The sequence below is a fragment of the Syzygium oleosum genome, unplaced genomic scaffold, assembly GCF_021117445.2.
Source record: "Syzygium oleosum isolate NSW1041296 unplaced genomic scaffold, Sole_v2.1 Sole_v2.05, whole genome shotgun sequence".
In the NCBI taxonomy this organism is placed as follows: Eukaryota; Viridiplantae; Streptophyta; class Magnoliopsida; order Myrtales; family Myrtaceae; genus Syzygium; species Syzygium oleosum.
In genome coordinates, this window is record NW_026607489.1 from 13,008,742 (window position 1) to 13,025,426 (window position 16,685).

Consider the following 16,685-nt stretch of genomic DNA (forward strand, 5'->3'; position numbering starts at 1 on the left):
AGCTAAAAAAAACACATTATCGTTCCTTGAAATTTCATTATCACAAAACTAATATTATCTTAGACAAAAAAAAAAACTAATACTAATATTATCAATCTTATTCTTTGTGCATGAATTTCTTGCATATGATTATGTGATAATTAAGTTAGGGTGATAAAGTTAATGGTTCTTTCATTCTTGTACTTTTACACATCAATTTTTCTCTTTGAATCATGCATTCCTTTTGGATTGATGAGAAGATATTTAGGAGAGGTTTCCCTATTTTTTTCGTTTGTATTATGCACTGGTTTTGTTGGATGACATATCATTTAGGAGAAATTGGATCATAGTCGATAAGGGGGGTCGAGTTTATAGTAATTAATAGGAACAATTTATGCAGTGAAAATAAATGTAATCTCTATGGAAAATCACCATGTGATCTTCTAACATCTTTGCTTGTTTAAATGCCCAGAACATCTTGAAAGTCATCATATTCTTGGTAAAGTTTCTTCAAATCAACTTGACTTTTCTTTATGTCCTTTCACCCACTTTCAACAAAAAGGAGCTTACACTTGCAATACACGGCCATGTCAAATCCACATCAACATCACATCCGGTGCTTACAAACCCTTGTGATGGAATTTGAATACGATGATGGAGCAAATTGCTTCATGCACATTAAAGTTCTGTCGTGATTAATCACCATCGATCGCAAGGAGGTGAAACGTGCGGTCCATGCAATTGCTAAATCAAGACCTTCTGCTTAAGCAGGAAAATGGAAGGACAGGAGAAGTGAGGAAATGAAGGTCCAAGATGTTCATAATTCCATTCATAAATGTCCGCAAGCTAAAGAGAAAAAAACAGAATTAAAGGAAAGATCCATTCCATGAATGTGTTTCTGTTTCTGGATGCTCGCTCTTTATTGCGTGTTCTCCCAAAATCTAGAATTGATGTTGATGAGGACCATCATGGAGACGACAGCAGTGACAAGGATATGATTAGGGTTTGACTGAACCCAAAGGGAACAGGATCAATGTGAATTCCAAACTTAAAAAAATGTCCTAATTTTGCACCACCATGGCTAAAGCTTCTGGATAGTGTGTGTATTGGTAATCAAAATCCAATCTTGCAACGGTAGAAGAAGATACATGATGTCAGAATCAGATACATGACTTTCAAAGTTCACAATCTGGATAATCACCATCAGGGGTTGTGCCATTTTCATGCACAGAATGCTGCTTCCCTTTTTCTCCTGGAAAGTCCACAAGTTTCTTGTAGCCTATTCCAGAAGTGGAGTAACCTGTTAGCAAACTCCTCTGTGTCTAGATCCAAAGATTGGTTCGGGTGGAGAAACCATTGAGAAGCTATGCGGATCATGAAAAGACAACTTCTTGTGAGTTCCTCGGACCGACTATCAAGGACATTTGTTAAGTAATAAACATGAGGATACTGCGATTGTCTTGTAAGGTGTCTAATAAGTGCTTTAGAAATTTTAAATTATCTTATTAAATGCTCTTAACAATTATATCACAACCTTCAATCAAATTACGACAGTTTCTTTCTTTTTCTTATTCTTCTTTTTACTCTGAGGTCTGATTAAATTGGGGGGTTAGTTGGGAATAATCATGACTCCATCCCTATTAATTACAAGACCCTCCTCCTTGAAATTCCTAGGCCTTTTCCAAGAATTGGGAAGCTAAGCTTTATAGGGTAAGATTGCGTGATTAGGAAATGCTGCTTTCATTATCATGGACGCAAGCCATTCGATTACAGAGAGATATTATCTGCATTTCAATGGTAGTTTTTCATAATTTTTTCTACTTTTAGTCATTTCAAAGGGAGAACAAGCCTTATAAAACTTCGCTAGTATTTATCACTTTCCTTCAAAGCTTTGAAATACCACTTGAAAAGCCACTATACATGTCCAACTCTGCATGTCAATGCTTGAATATTTTTGAATGACTTCAAATGTTTCGGATTAAATTAAAGTCCAAGAGTGAATTTTGTAAAATTTACAGAAAGCCGAAGGTTTGAAAAATAAAAACCCTAATCCCTCTTTACTTCTTTTAGTTTTTTGTGTGGATTGCTAGCTTTATTGGATCGGCAAGATGGACGTAATTAATCCAATATGTGAGAACCACTCATGATCCCACCAATATTGAAAAAGTAAAAGGAAAGTTTGAACATTACCAAATGACCCCAAAAACAAGACTTATTTAGCATTTCTCTCATAATAAAGACTTCTACACCCTTCTCGATGTTCTTATCAGTGTCTCGACAGATGTTAACCGTTGGTAAACACTTCACTTCACTCTCATAGATCGAATTTGAGATCTATTCAGGGATCAAAGGGGAATATCGAAGGAGATAGAAGATCCGCGTCCTACAAACCCCTCGACGTTATATGGCGATTAAGCAATTCCACCGCGGCACCAAGTTTTCGTCTCGGGAAATAATTATTTCGAGAACAACAAACATGAGTTCTGGTGTCAACGTTAATGATGGTTGAATGATTAACTACACTATCTACGACCACACATGAAAATAACTGGGCATCTAACACTGTTCCTGAAACACGTTTACTACACGTTGGGAAACATCTAGAGAAAGAGAGAGAGAGAGAGAGAGAGAGAGAGAGAGATTGAAGAATCTTCAATCAACCTTTTTCCTCAGAAACATCTTATCGAAATGCAATTGCTCAAGGAGGAGACATATCTGGGTTTTCACATTCGTTTTGAAGATTCCTTCTTGTCTACAATAAGTTGCTTTCTGTCTTTTCTCTACAGGGCTGTTATTTATTTTGGCATTGCAAAGAGACAGGCCATTCGCACCCAAATTAAGATAACTTGGACACCAGCATAGTCCGATTCGGTACGGTTCTTTGTGAAGTTCATATCGATGGAGACACTCTTTTTATATAAATCTTATTAGTCTCATGACGTGTGATGCATACGATGTATGTGGTCACTATACTTAACTTGTTCCTTATATGTATCCTATATCAGTTGACGGTGCTTGTGAATGATTCTTTCTACACTAATAGCGGGAGAGATCTAGGATTCATCTTTCCACAGGATAATATTATAAATTGGATCAATAGTATTCCAAATTTATGTTAAGCCTACAAAAGTCTTACGGTTAACTGACCATTCTATATATGATTTTCACCTAATCTGCAATTGATCTGGTTCGCCATATGATACCCAAAGTATATTAACTGCCCCCAAAAAAGTTCTTTTAAATGGATAAGTACAATCTCCTCTTTAAATGATTTGGCTTCTTTTTCCAATCAGCAATGATGCATGCCAGCCTAAAAACTTTAACCCCTTGTCCCTTGATTTCCAAAAAAGTCTTGCGAATTTGATTGTAAAGCAACTTCTAATGAAATAGTCATGCAAAACGTGATTTAGGTGGCCATGCATTGAGAAGCAACAGACAAACTGTTTCACAGTTCCCCTTTTTTGACAAAGTGCAGAATCTCTTTTCATCTTCTTCTCAAAACAAGCACAGGTTCAGAATATTTAGCAGGATATGTTGCTAATAGAATATACAACTTGCTTTTTCTGGGTGCTTGTCAAGAAAGAGCTTTTGCTGGAGAATAAACTTTTTTATTTTTGCTTTTGGTGTGTGGGTGTGTGTTTGTTTGTGAAACAAGAGTAAGGAAGAGGCAAGTGCGCTTATGACGGAAGATAAAGGGACCAAACAAGATTCTAGGTTTAATGTTGCCCATGCAACAATTAATGCAAGCAGATCCCTTTTGCTTTATTTGTGGAGCCATTACAGGACAATAGCTGTGAGAGTTCCTTGTTTTTTTCCCACTCATGTCTTTGGGAATCAAAAGGCAAGTACATGAAAGAATGAGATTGGAAATTCTTTGTCCTCTCTTGAGTAAAGATTGGTTTTGGTATAGGTCCTTTTCAATGCAAGTGCTCATTTCCCACCCCCCCTTTTTTTTTTTTTTTTTTTTAACCTGAGTTATTCAAGCATTTTGACTCTCACTAATACTTGTGAATATATACAAACTATATCGTCCTCGTGCATGGGGTAAGGATCCATCCGGAGAAGGGCATGTGGGCCCAAGTTACTTCGAGCGAGAGATATCGTGATTCGAATACAAAGCCGATCTCATTCAAATCAAACGCTTAATTGCCCATTCTTTTGAATATTCTCCTTCTTTCTTTCTTTTCTTGAGTGGTATGATATGTTGTTCTTGGAATGAAATGGCATGACCTAAAAGCCGGGAAAATCCTATGATCTGTCAACACAGCAAAATTTTGAATTATTCCCCTATTCTGGCTCCTTGGGGAAAACAGGAAATATAAAGATGTTAACATAGCTTTCTGGTTTTATTTCTTTTAAGTAGTACTTAACTATTCTTCTTTTTTTTCTGCGTGCATGATGTCTTTGGTTCTGAAAAACCCAAAAGACACAGTATCCCAATATCATAAATTACAGTTATAATATGGATTTTTCCCTGATTCTACCTGCTTGATTGTATTAAGTGAAGGTGGAGGAGGATCAAGTTGGTGGTCAAAGAACAACAATAAATGCTACATAATAGCTAAAAGCTACAATGAACAACTTTTTCATTGCTAGACCTAAATCTAGAAACCAGCCTATTAAACTGCATGGAAAGCTACAAACAAAGAGAAAATTATGGTAGCAAATAAAAGGTGTATGTTTTACAATGAAAGCCAGAAGATCCTTGCATCTTTTCTTTGCCTACTTGTATGTGCTTCAAAACAAACTTGATTAAGCTAATCTGAGGCAAACACCATTGGACTTTATAATTCTAGTGAGTACATGATACAAGCATAACCGCATAAGGATTGTTACTGAATGCAATTCATCCATCTCCTGTCGGCATCGGTTCAGTATCTGACACTAGAAAATCCAGGACTGATGATGGTTAAATTAAAGCTCATCTTTCAGCGAGAGAGAGAGAGAAAGAGAGCTCTGGCCCCGATTCATGGCATTTTCTCAGGAGAACAATGAAAATGATGGACAACTCAGCTGTGAAAAGGACATCCTTAAAAGAAAAAAAATTTCACCTTTGACAAAATACAGAGAATCCATTAAATCGACAGCAATAACAGAGGATGAGAACTGTCGATTGAAAAATTGATTCCTCTTTTTTCCCTTTCCTCTGGTCACCAATTATGCCAGAGAGACATGGTACTGCAAGTCACTCCGGGATTTGTAAAGAAGATGAAAGAAACGCAAGATGAGAATATCTTTTGGCCTTCAAAAGGTAATGCAACAAATCAAGAATGCCCCCACTGATTAAATGGCATACAAGAATAGATGCGCCAAGTTAATATATACCCCACTGTCCCTACGCTCTGTTTCCTTCTTATCATGGCAACATCCCCATGAAAGAAAGTCCACTGATTTTACTCAATTTTGAAGAAACCGTCTCATCTCATACACACCCTCTTTTCCTCTCTACTATACTTCAAAACCCCATGCACTCAAGAACATCACGGAAGTTTTCAGCTTTTCGGGGTTGTCCGGATCATTTTGCTTATTCGGTCTCTCGGCGACCCGCGTGGGACCAATCAGTGATCCCCGCTGGAAACAACGTTCGCATGCAAGTTCGAGAAGTCAAACTCTAACGGATTCCTGATGCTGTCCATGAATCCTCAAGAAATGTGAAATTGACTTGTGAACTGTTGCATTGTCTGGTTTACACTGCAACTGCTTATTCGATCATCCGATTTCTCTTTTTTCTTTCTTCCTATTTGCTTTACGGGTTTCCTTTTCATGTCATTGCTTTAAGATACAATGATTAAACAGCTCGCAATAACATCAGGTTAGGATGATAACGACGCCTGTGGTCCTCGCATCTTGCTTGAATGACGGGACCATAACAGATGGTTCATCGAAATAGTCACAATAATCAACCACCATGACTTGTGCATGTTTAACTCATCCTTACGGCTTTAACATCTCAGTAATCAGTTTTACCAATGTGATTTATCAGATTAAATAATCTTATGGATCAAGACCAGTAGATTACAGTGTTAAAATCCTACTACCCACAGTAATGTGCACAAGAATGCTAGTACTAGCAGGGATCTGCCATTCATAAAAGGATATGTAGGTTCCTATTTTCCTGTCCTAATGCTTCCAATATCAATTCTGGTTATTTGAGGACTGAATTTTGAAACAAAAGCTCCAAGAGCCACATCAATGCGTGCTATTCTTTACCTAAATTTGAGTGACCAAATGCCTGCCATGGATCATCAGCCTACGAATTTAGATAGTTCCAACAATGATTGTACTTTCTCTATTGAAGATCTTGCAATAGCGCCTCACATTAGAAAATGAGTCCTTTCTTCTTAAATGCGTTTAAGCTAAAAATGGCTCAATCAATCTCCTCAACAATAGATTTAAAACTAACACAAGAAGGGTAAGGAAAATCTTGTGAATCTGTTTTCTTCTTTTTGCGGGCTCTAGTTAATTACTAATTAGTCTATTAGGAGATGACTGATTGGATTGGAATGATCATACTAGCAAATGGTTATTGCTGATGTACAATCATCAACTTCATGTATTGGGATGAGCAATACGAGGAAGAATATTTGCCAATTTTGTTCAATTTACCACGCCTCTATCAATTATAGATTGAGAAGAGTTCTCTTCACAATAACGACCAGATTCAAAGTCGAAAGCACAGCGCAAATCAACTGTGAATCCCATTCATCATGTACTTCTTCACAGGCGCACACATAACACAAACTTGCTTTACTTTTTGCAGCACAGACTTTGACAAACGAAGCTAGAAGTAGGATATGTTTAAACAAGGTGTAGACAGAAATCAGCAATCACGAGTTATCAGTAAATATCTCCATCCAGTTCAAGGAAAAGTAATTCTACTTCTATGAACACAACACTAAATTTCTATCATGACACACTCCTGTAACTGTCCCAAATTTGTTTTGACAAAGTTTTTTTGTATCTTCAGCATCAATAAGTCCTTTGATGCCATTGTATATAGCTTCACCAGTTTGAGTTTACAACAAGTCGTTGAACCCATCGTATGGACTATTCAATAAAGTTGATTCCTTACCCGATCTTGTCTCTCCAATTGTATAGGAGGGTAAAGATCCTTCGAAAAGTTTATTGACTGAATGGAACCAGAGATACTTCTTGTATCCCCACTGCAAAGTGCCATCGATTTGTTACAAAATTGTAACTCTTCCATTAGTTGTCTCTGCATATCATGATAAGAATATCTGCAAGCTTGTTTAGCCTTAGCTGATTCAGTGAGATTCATATAGCTTGGTTTATAAACTTTGGTCTCCTCTCCTCTTTCCACCATCAGCACCTTAGACACTGGAGTTAGAGAGGCAGATGTTGAAGCTGATGTTGTGCTTTCACCATAAAGGGACTCTGAAATTGGATCTGAAGATGAGCCAGTAATTTGACCGCTGGAAGGAGGTTTAGCACAGACTTTGGTAGTCATATTGTTACGTCTCACTCTAACCAAATCATGTTCAGAAGAACATGAATGGTTACTGACATGATGGTCTTGACTTTTTCGAGAAAAGGCGGCTGTTTCCGATTGTCTACTGTGGGTTTCTTCCATCAACCTGTTCTCCCATGGCTTAGCTGCCATCCAACGATCTAACCAGCTCCATCCTGAGCTGCTCTTATCCGAATGTCCGAGGGACTGTGTGGACTTGTATTTCCTTGAATTTGGGCTGGCACTTGACCTTGATTGCTGAGACAAAGGATGCATTAAGAGATCAACTATGGTGCACAAACATTTTAAAAACAAGTAATATTGACCGACACAGAGAATCCTTCAACAATGCAAAATTATGAAATTGTGCAAAGAGTTCGGCATACTTTCATACTTTCAGAAAATGAATGTAATTGTAAGTGGATAAAGGAGACAGTTGCCATAGAAATCACAAATCCATTACCTGTTGATATATGGAATATGCCATTGCTCTCTCTCGCTTAATGATTCCTTCTTGTCTCATTTGTAGCTTTGCCCTGACTTCTTGCAGAGTGCCAGGGCTAGCACACCAACGTTGCTGAAATTCACCATAGTATACATTGAGATTTGATTATAATTCCCAGACAAAGTAACAGTGAAAGAAAGAGGATCTGCTTGATCAGGTGAAAAGAGTCCCATCTTTTCATGATTAGTAAAAGTGGACTTAACCTATACCTCTGCCTGCTTAGAGGGATCTGCTTGATCAGAATGTTCACCAAATAAATTTTGGACATCTTGCCCTTCTGAAGATGTTCTTACAGACTGTGCCCTCACGCGAGCTTGCGCTCGAACAAGGGCCTGCATGCACCTGAGTGTTATTGCAGCTTGCTTTCGGACCTGACGGCCACGAAATATGGCCTGAATACGGACAACTGCTCTCAAGGCCCTCAAAGCACGCCTTGCCTGCATATTTGGAGCAGCACAATAAGAAGAAACCAGATCGACACGATCATGAGTTGATTCAGACACAAAGCATGCAGGATGCTGCTAAGAACTGTTTATTCAACTGCAGATTTCAAGTGCATTGGAAATGCTAATTTTAACGGAACTTTGCTGATAAATGAGGTCGAATATGTTCACCAGCTAATAATTATTGGCCTACAATGTAGATCATGTAAACCCAAAATATCAGCTAGGAAAAGGTAAACCCATAAGCAAATTAGAGAATTCTTCATGATTCTGAAAACGAGCAACGTTCTACAATTTCTGTAAGCGCCAAGTAACATCCTTACGGAGATCAACTTTAATCTAGCATTATGCAGATTCAGGACCTCGAAGAGCTACATAGATTTCATCGAAGCTTTTTGACAGTTGATATGATATAGGTCAAAAGTGTTTGCTTCATATCTAGTAGCAAAAAGCCAATCCGCCCTAAGACTTGGGTACTTATGGAGCAAGCAAAGTAAAGATAATTCATAATGATTCTAAGCTAAAGACGCTCATGGTAACACCTGATACTAGGATCACTCAGGACCAAACAGCGATCTATAGCAAAGCAAGAGCAAAACTCATAAAAACAACGTTTCTTTATTAAGCTTGAAACTAAGATTCAAAAAGAGAAACGGGAATCAAGAAAACAAATTTACCAAGAATGCCCTAAATGCGGTCTGAATCCGGATCGCCGCCCATTCTTGCTTGATGACCACAAAATTCTTGGGCGGAGCCCGAAGCAGAGTAGCCATTGCAGCGGCCAATGCAGCATCATCGAGGGCGTACGAGGAATCGGACGGCTCCGAAGCCGCCACGTGGCTCCCCTTCAATACCTTCGCCATTACCCCGATCCCCTCGGAGGAGCTCCTCCATAGCCTCCATTTCTTCTTTCCCTTCTCAACAACCTTCTCCTATGACATTTACACGTACCCAATTAAAAAATTCGCAAGAGGACAATGACAGAGACCCTCTACAATTTGACTAGATGCGACTCAACCAAAAGTGCCAATGCCCTTGTTACTGCGCTCAAAATACGGACTCCATTCAGATGCCTAGTAGTATGAAGCTTCAAACACAGGACACTAAATGGGTACCCTTAAATCTGTCATCACCACAAGAAATCTAGACCCTAACATACTGTTTATATCTCAATACCATCTTTTTGTACCCTTGCAACGAAGATTCAGCTCGGAAGTAGAAGGAAACGGCCTAAAATGCTAAGAAAAAGAAAACAGCTCATTTCACCAAATCTGAACCCCGGGAAACGCGCGATCGCTCCGGTGACGGAGATTAGACTCTTTCGGCTGACGGAGCGGCACGTGAACATGGCCCGAACATCACGAGCACGCCCAACAGCGAAACGGGACAAGGAGAGCAGGGTGGGTTCGAGTGGGGACTTACGTGATCGCTGCTGGGTGGGGACTTCCTGTGGGGGATGAGGGACTTCAGCCACTTGCCCCCCGACGCGCCCATGGAAAGACGAACGAACGAACGAGAGGGAGCCGCGAGACAGGAGGAGGGTGTTGCTGCTCAAGGTACGAGATTGGAACGAGGATGTTGTAAGTACGCGAGCTAAAAGAGAGAGCGAAAAGGGGGAAGATGAAGCGTGAAGTTGGCTGGTTACAGAGGGAGGGAGAGACGAAGAGAGACGTTTGAATTTCGAATTTCGAACGGGAAAAGGGACGGGGCAAACGACACACACGGTCGCACGCTGTAACGGTAACGGCCATGGAGACACGCCATTATTATTGACTTTCTTTTCTCTCTTTAATGCAAAGCCAAAGTGTTCTTCCTCCTCCATCTCTTCTTTTTTCGTCTCTACTTTTTCAGTTGTTCCGTCTAATCTCTCTTTGCTTTCTTTCTTTTGTTTGGGCCCCCTTGTTAGAGTTCTTCACCACTTCTTCCCCCCTCTTTAACATTTTGTTTGAATTGGGATCTTCCGCTTTGTTCGATTTGCACAATCAAATTTCCCATCACGGGCCTTTCGACCTTACTCAGTTCCGTCTACTTCCTAGCGTAAGCCCTCATGAAGAGAATCAAAAACCCCTCCTTATCGATCTTTGCCAGACTCTAATCAAGGTCGCCACCCTACCGATCGAAAATTGCCGGAGTTGTGAGACGTATTCCACACGATGGTAGCGAGCCGTGTTTTTTGATAATGGTCAGGATTGGGCAATGGGCTCTCTCTGTCTCTTAAGCGAAGGCGACAATCGATTGTGGATCAAGGCTTCGTGATTTGTTGAGTGAGCAATCTATGCGATGTTTCGTGAGCATCTAATAATTTCTCATCCAACCGGGCCTCTGGAATGAGGACAATGGGGGGTACCCAACAGCTTGGGCTTTTGCCGTGGGCCTCTACTGTTGGCACTGGTAGATCTGCTTTTTAACTGGAGGCCCATCTCACTCCATTTTCTGAATTCTGATGCCCAACATTTTTCACTCCTTGATGGTGAAAAATGGCATGTCAAAAGGAAAATTCTGGGAAAAAAAGGAAATATTCTATCATTTTAGGCCTAATTTAAAAAAAAAGCACCAATTTTACTTTGAATGACAATTCTAGCGCGAACTTTTTTTTGTCTCATAAAAAATCAATAACTTTTACTGAAATCTCAAATCCGGCCCCAACAATTTGAAAATTTCGCATCACTAGGAGCCAGATTTGGGACAAGAATAAAAGTTTGTGCTTTTTATTAAGATAAAAAAAATTTTGAGCTAAAATTGTCATTCGATATAAAGTTGATGCTTCTTCTAGAATTAATCCTATCATTTTATGTTTGCCAAAAAAATTTTGCCACATGCATATGTCGGTGGGCTTTTCCCAATTATTCCTTTATTTATGGAAATCTTCCATTGGCGATCGTCTGACAGATGCTCTGGTGATCCTCCTGACCTGCTAAAATCTCTCATTTGATACAACGTTATATCGCTCCCCATCCCCAAACTGCTTCGCCACATCTCTTGCCTACAAGCACCTCAAAACTATTTTGTCCAACAGCATAAAGCCATCCATTCGTTTTTTTCTTCTTTTTGGAAATAAGAGAGGAGGAGGCATGGCTGACCTAAATTGCGAAAGCAACCGATTTTTTTGTCCATGTTGGTTTCACGCATTTTCTAATCAAATTTCCATACCTTTAATTCATTCAATCAAGTAACCGTTTTATTTGCACAAAGTTTATAATCAAGTCCCTCCAACATCAAATCCGATCAAAGTTCAATTGATGTACTCCGTCGGACGATGTCGTATCGTAACATGGATGTTCAAGTGGACGTCCACGTGAGTATCTACATTAGCTAAATCTAATCCACATTATACTTCAGTGTGACCTATATTAGTTAAATTTTTCCACGCTCGTCCACGTGGTGACGTGACATACGCATATTTCATCCGCATCATATTTTGGAGTGCTCGATAGATTACCATGGCGACTGAGTTTAGCTGGATTTAGCGTACTGAGATTTGATTGAAAAATTTATAAAAATAGAAGGATGTGGGTGGGCCAATTAAAAGTATATTTATTTACTGTGAAAGTAAGGTGGCATTATCCAGTGAGTTGCTTTCCCCCTACCAACCTCTGAGGAAAAAAAAGTCGACCCCACATTTGTATGATTGTATCAGTAAGAATTGAAATCGCCAATCTTTTGTTTTATTAACTAATTCCATCATATGAAAAGCTCTGCAGTTTCTGACCTATCTAGGAGATCTGATTCTCTTTTCTTGAGCAGGAGGAGGGTGGAGGGAATAAATGGTGTCTGCAACTTTTGATCTCTTTCTTCCTGTTATAGGAGTAAGGCCACAGCCATCAGATAAAAAGCAGTAGTCCCATTTCACCATTTCTAGAGTCCACTGCACAAAACAACAGCTGATGAGAATTGCTTTCTTTCAGAGATTTTATTGGTTATTCATGAGGTAACTCCTGCAGGGAGCTTCTCAGAAAAAGATTCTTCCATGGAACAGTATCTTTAAGACTGGTCAGAGAGAGAGAGAGAGAGAGAGAGTAGTTGACTTGCCTTGTGTATAAAGAAAAATATTTGATTTCTTCTAGGGAGAGAGAGAGAGAGAGAGAGAGAGAGAGAGAGAGAGAGAGATGATTTCACAAGCTTTTGAGTTGTCAAATGGAGGAGGAGGAACTGATAGCTCCACGAGCCTTTTCTTCCCAGCTATGTAAGCTAGAACGACTTTGCTTGTAGAAGGAAAGAAGATATCTCCACTCCAACCCACCAATGGCAGAGAAGCAGGTTCAGAGAGAAAAACACTACAAGGAAAAATATATTTGACATGGGAAACTTTTGATTGCTTTTCGGGAACTGGGCTCTTTTGGCGACTTCCGTTGTAGATATATACTCTGTCGATCGTCATCATCCGTCTGCCTTCCGCATCCGCATCGAAGCCGACCCTTTTGCTAATCATCATCTTCATCATCGCTAGCCGAAGCAAGGGAAAGAAAAGATCAGAAATTCCCATCATTGGAGATCGAGACTGAGAGAGCGAGAGTGCAGTAGAGAGTCGGGATGATGAAGAGAAGTTGTGTGGCGCTCGTGTTGGTTCTGCAGTTGCTGAGTGGGGTCTCCGCAAGAAGCTCGATCTTTGCACGTGATGGTGATGATCGTCACGGTGCTGCTCTTCATAAAACTGGTTAGCTAACTTCGCCTACTCCTCACTCTTTCCTTTGTGATGAAACCCAGTTCACATGTCATGGTTATCTTTTTAATGAGATCTGTTGTAGACTCCTCATGAATTCAATCTCTAGTTGCCCCGACACATCTTCTTCATCCTGAATTGAATTCTCGTATCCACCATAGACGCTTACTGACCCGTCTTACCATATGTTCAATAATGGCCGAGCAGAGACCGTTCCGGGGATACTTCCATCTTCAAAGCACCCAAGGACCTTATCAGACAGAGCGCAAGAGATCAGGAGCAGTGAACAAGAAGAAGAAGAAGATGGGAATCAAATGGGAGTGAGCAAGATTGGGTCGAGCCCGCCGAGGTGCGAGCACAAGTGCTACGGCTGCACTCCCTGCGAAGCCACCCAAGTCCCGGCCACCCACAACGGGCACGCCCATGTCAGGGTCCAATACACCAACTACGAGCCCGAGGGTTGGAAGTGCAAGTGCGGCCCTTCCCTGTATAGCCCTTGACCCCCCCAGAGAGAAAAAAAAACATGGAGATTTCTCCATTTTCGTTTGTTCAGAGTTGGTGTAATTGCTTGCGTACTGATATTCTAGGATTGTGGAGCTGACCTGAGGATGATCATTGGTTGTGTCATCTGAGCTAGGGGTGTCAATGGATCGGGTCGGGTCGGGTCGGGCTTTCTTGATACCCGACCCGAAACCTACAGGGTCATGCTTGACCCGCCCAGACCCACCCAAGACCCTGTTCACCGTACACCCCAAGGCCCGGGCCGGGCTTGGGCTTTTTTTTTTTTTTTTTTTTTTTTTCGCTTTCGCGCAGATAGTAACATCAAAAGGCAGAAGACAATTCTCATAAAGAAAAATTTCTACATAGAGTAATCACCATCACGGAGAGACATGGTTCACGATGCTTGGATCGTATTATTACAAGTCTATCTTAATATCAGTACACATGCTAAACAATTGATACACTTCCAGCTCCCGGTTGAATAATGCAAGTTGTTCTTTGATGTTATCAAAAGACAGAAGCTCATGTGAAATATCCAGCTCAAGGAAGCGTTTTGCCTCTCAATAATCATCATCCACCACACCCGTCTTCAAGATAAACACCATTAGAACAGAAACATAACTCTTTTCGCTCTGAAAACTGACATTTCTATCTTCAATGCTGCTCCATCAAATGTCCCTGTTCTCCATCTGGGTAGGAGAAAAGCACCAAGTTAGGCAAGGATAATGCTTTCAACAAGCTAGACAATGGAAGAGACGGAAAGAGGGGGCTACTCAAGCATGTGACAACATTAATCGTCTGAAGAAAACTACTCGATAAAGAAAAAGTTGGGAGGGAGAACGCAGAAAGCTTGGGAAAGCATTTCCTCTCAATATTCCACTGCAGCAGTTCATCCAAGTGTTTACGCCATCTATGGGTTACTCCCTAAAATCAGTCCATCGTAGGACAGTTGGACAATACAATTCGATAAAGGAGAAAACTTCAAAAGAGAGCTCAAAAGTTCCAGGAAAACTTGCAGACCAAAGTAAAATATATGCCAATTTGTTCTGCCACTAAAAAGTGATACAAGCTCAGGGCTCTAGAAACTAAAGATTGTTTTTGTTAGGCCAAAAGCGTGAAGCTTTCATTTTACACAGATCAAAGCTTGGCCAGTATCAGCATCAGAAGATTTCCATGAGGTTCCCTTAATTGTGATTCATTCTTCACCCAAACACTATGTAGTAAAATATAAAGGGATAGTTTACCAGCTATTTAAATAGTTTTACCATACTTCTGTTAAAACTGTAGTAGTCCAAACACTATGTAGTAAAAATAGGTCCCAAGTCATTTAGAGTCTCAAGTAAAAACTGACAAGTTACCTTGTGATCATCATGCTTCACCATCGATTTTACATCTCTAAAACTGGCTTCTAAGTCATTCTCAACAAAAGTTTTGACATAACACAACCAAGAACAGATTCTGATCCCAGAAACATCTCAAGAGTTGTCATTTCTACTCCAAATTATTGATTACAGGATAACTAAATCAGAAGATGTTGAATTCCCAAATTCTATCACAGATAGAGATGTAACAAAACATTAAGCAGGGCATGAAAATTAATTACTATCAGAAATGATCAGAAAGAGAGCTGCAGGTTAAAGTGATATGAAATGAGATAGGAAAATGCAGAGATTGCAAAATCATGCAAAGGTCTTCTCTGCTAAAACAACTTACAATTAAATTAGCCAATGATATAATGTCGTCCAACTTTGGTATGTCACGCAAGTCAACTGGAAGGAGCTTGTAATGTTCACTAATCACTTCTCCCTTTTCTACACAAGTTAAAGCAAGCTTAAGATCATTAAAACAGCCAAAAAGAACAAAATAATCAACACATAATAAAATTTTAGACAAATTCATGCATCTGAACATAAGAGGCACACTGATACAATGGATAGTAAGGACGACATGCTAGAACCATGAAAGTAGAACATGAAGTGCATATTTAAGACAGATCAAACCAGAAGCAGCACATGCATAATTGACTAAGTTTAATTTTGCAAGCAAACATAAGAAGGCCCCCTAAATGAAGACATATACAGGAACTATATACAGGAACTCAGAATACATCTAAGTGGGGCTAATATTGAATTCGCACTTATATCCTTATCCAAGATGCACACATGAACAAGATTCTTTTTACTTTGACAAACATGCATAACTATCAGAAACTGGGATACCATTTTTATGCTGCACATGGTTTAGAAAATCAATTATTTCAAGAATGGTTAAAAAAGTCAGGCCAATGATGAAAGAAAAACTGTGTGCATTTAACATCTTGCGGGTCCTTTAGGTCATTCAATGCCACATTTATTAGCATCAAGAAAGACCAAATTTGTGCATAAATGACGGGCTCGACATGAAAATACTCCTGTGTCTAGAGAAAGAAGATAGGCAAGATAATAACAACTCATACCGAAAGTGACACTGACACATTCAGTGGTGCTAGAATAGGGTGAAACTGATTGCTTTCACAATTAGCATTGCCCAGGCATTGATTGTCTCCAGCATTGTCCCTGATCGTCAAACTCGAAGCACCATTGGAGGAGTTGCAGTAGATTTCTAAACCCGCGATCTCTACAACTTTGTGGACTTGGCCTTTTGTGCTAGGCAAAGGAGAAAAGAGAACTTCAGGTTTCTCACTAAGACAAAAATCAATCAAACGAGCACCATAAAACTGTAAAAGAAAGTAAGAGAAAGAAGTAAATCTAATAATTTCATTATATGGAAGACATTCTCTTCAAGCTGATGATTCTGCAATCCGCAAGAGATAAGGTAAAATCAAGACCAAACACTGCTCCATAACTTCCCCAAACAGTAAACTTCTTGAACCCAATGGCATGCATGATGTATATAGTAACAATGGCGACGGCATCACCTCACGTTATATTGATGGCTAGTGGACACAAAGAAAGAACCATATTTTCAGAATCGTCATATCCTTCAGATAAAGGGTACAGAAAAGGCTACTATTTTGAAGGGAAAGTCCCTGCAATCTAGAATCACAAACTAATTAAAGATGAATACATTTTACTCATCTCTTCCCACCTCCAGTTTTTAAGATGATTCCAAGGAACTTTCTCGCTTTCG

General features: G+C 39.7%; 3 protein-coding genes across 3 annotated transcripts in view; 1 reads left to right on the plus strand and 2 right to left on the minus strand.

Annotated features, from left to right (window-relative positions):
* LOC115678252 (uncharacterized) overlaps positions 1–16,685 on the minus strand; it is a 54,466-nt gene that overhangs the window by 20,228 nt on the left and 17,553 nt on the right. The gene's annotated exons all lie outside the window — the stretch shown is intronic.
* LOC115678272 (protein IQ-DOMAIN 6-like) lies at positions 6,775–10,036 on the minus strand. The gene is made up of 5 exons (XM_030601619.2): positions 9,818–10,036; positions 9,073–9,327; positions 8,162–8,389; positions 7,911–8,024; positions 6,775–7,705 (listed from the first exon to the last, which is right to left on the minus strand). The coding sequence occupies exons 1-5, from the start codon at positions 9,887–9,889 to the stop codon at positions 7,031–7,033; spliced, it is 1,344 nt and encodes a 447-aa protein (XP_030457479.1). The 5' UTR covers positions 9,890–10,036; the 3' UTR covers positions 6,775–7,030.
* LOC115678479 (polygalacturonase) lies at positions 12,482–13,645 on the plus strand. Its single transcript, XM_030601881.2, has 2 exons — positions 12,482–13,049; positions 13,263–13,645. The coding sequence occupies exons 1-2, from the start codon at positions 12,926–12,928 to the stop codon at positions 13,553–13,555; spliced, it is 417 nt and encodes a 138-aa protein (XP_030457741.1). The 5' UTR covers positions 12,482–12,925; the 3' UTR covers positions 13,556–13,645.

Excerpts from the sequence above, each read along its gene's own strand:
- LOC115678272 (XM_030601619.2), bottom strand. The coding sequence starts at position 9,889 with ATGGGCGCGTCGGGGGGCAAGTGGCTGAAGTCCCTCATCCCCCACAGG. Across the intron at positions 8,390-9,072 it reads CCGCATTTAGGGCATTCTTG|GCAAGGCGTGCTTTGAGGGC; the intron begins GTAAATTTGTTT and ends CCAAATATGCAG. Across the intron at positions 8,025-8,161 it reads ATCCCTCTAAGCAGGCAGAG|CAACGTTGGTGTGCTAGCCC; the intron begins GTATAGGTTAAG and ends GGTGAATTTCAG.
- LOC115678479 (XM_030601881.2), top strand. The coding sequence starts at position 12,926 with ATGATGAAGAGAAGTTGTGTGGCGCTCGTGTTGGTTCTGCAGTTGCTG. Across the intron at positions 13,050-13,262 it reads TGCTGCTCTTCATAAAACTG|AGACCGTTCCGGGGATACTT; the intron begins GTTAGCTAACTT and ends ATGGCCGAGCAG.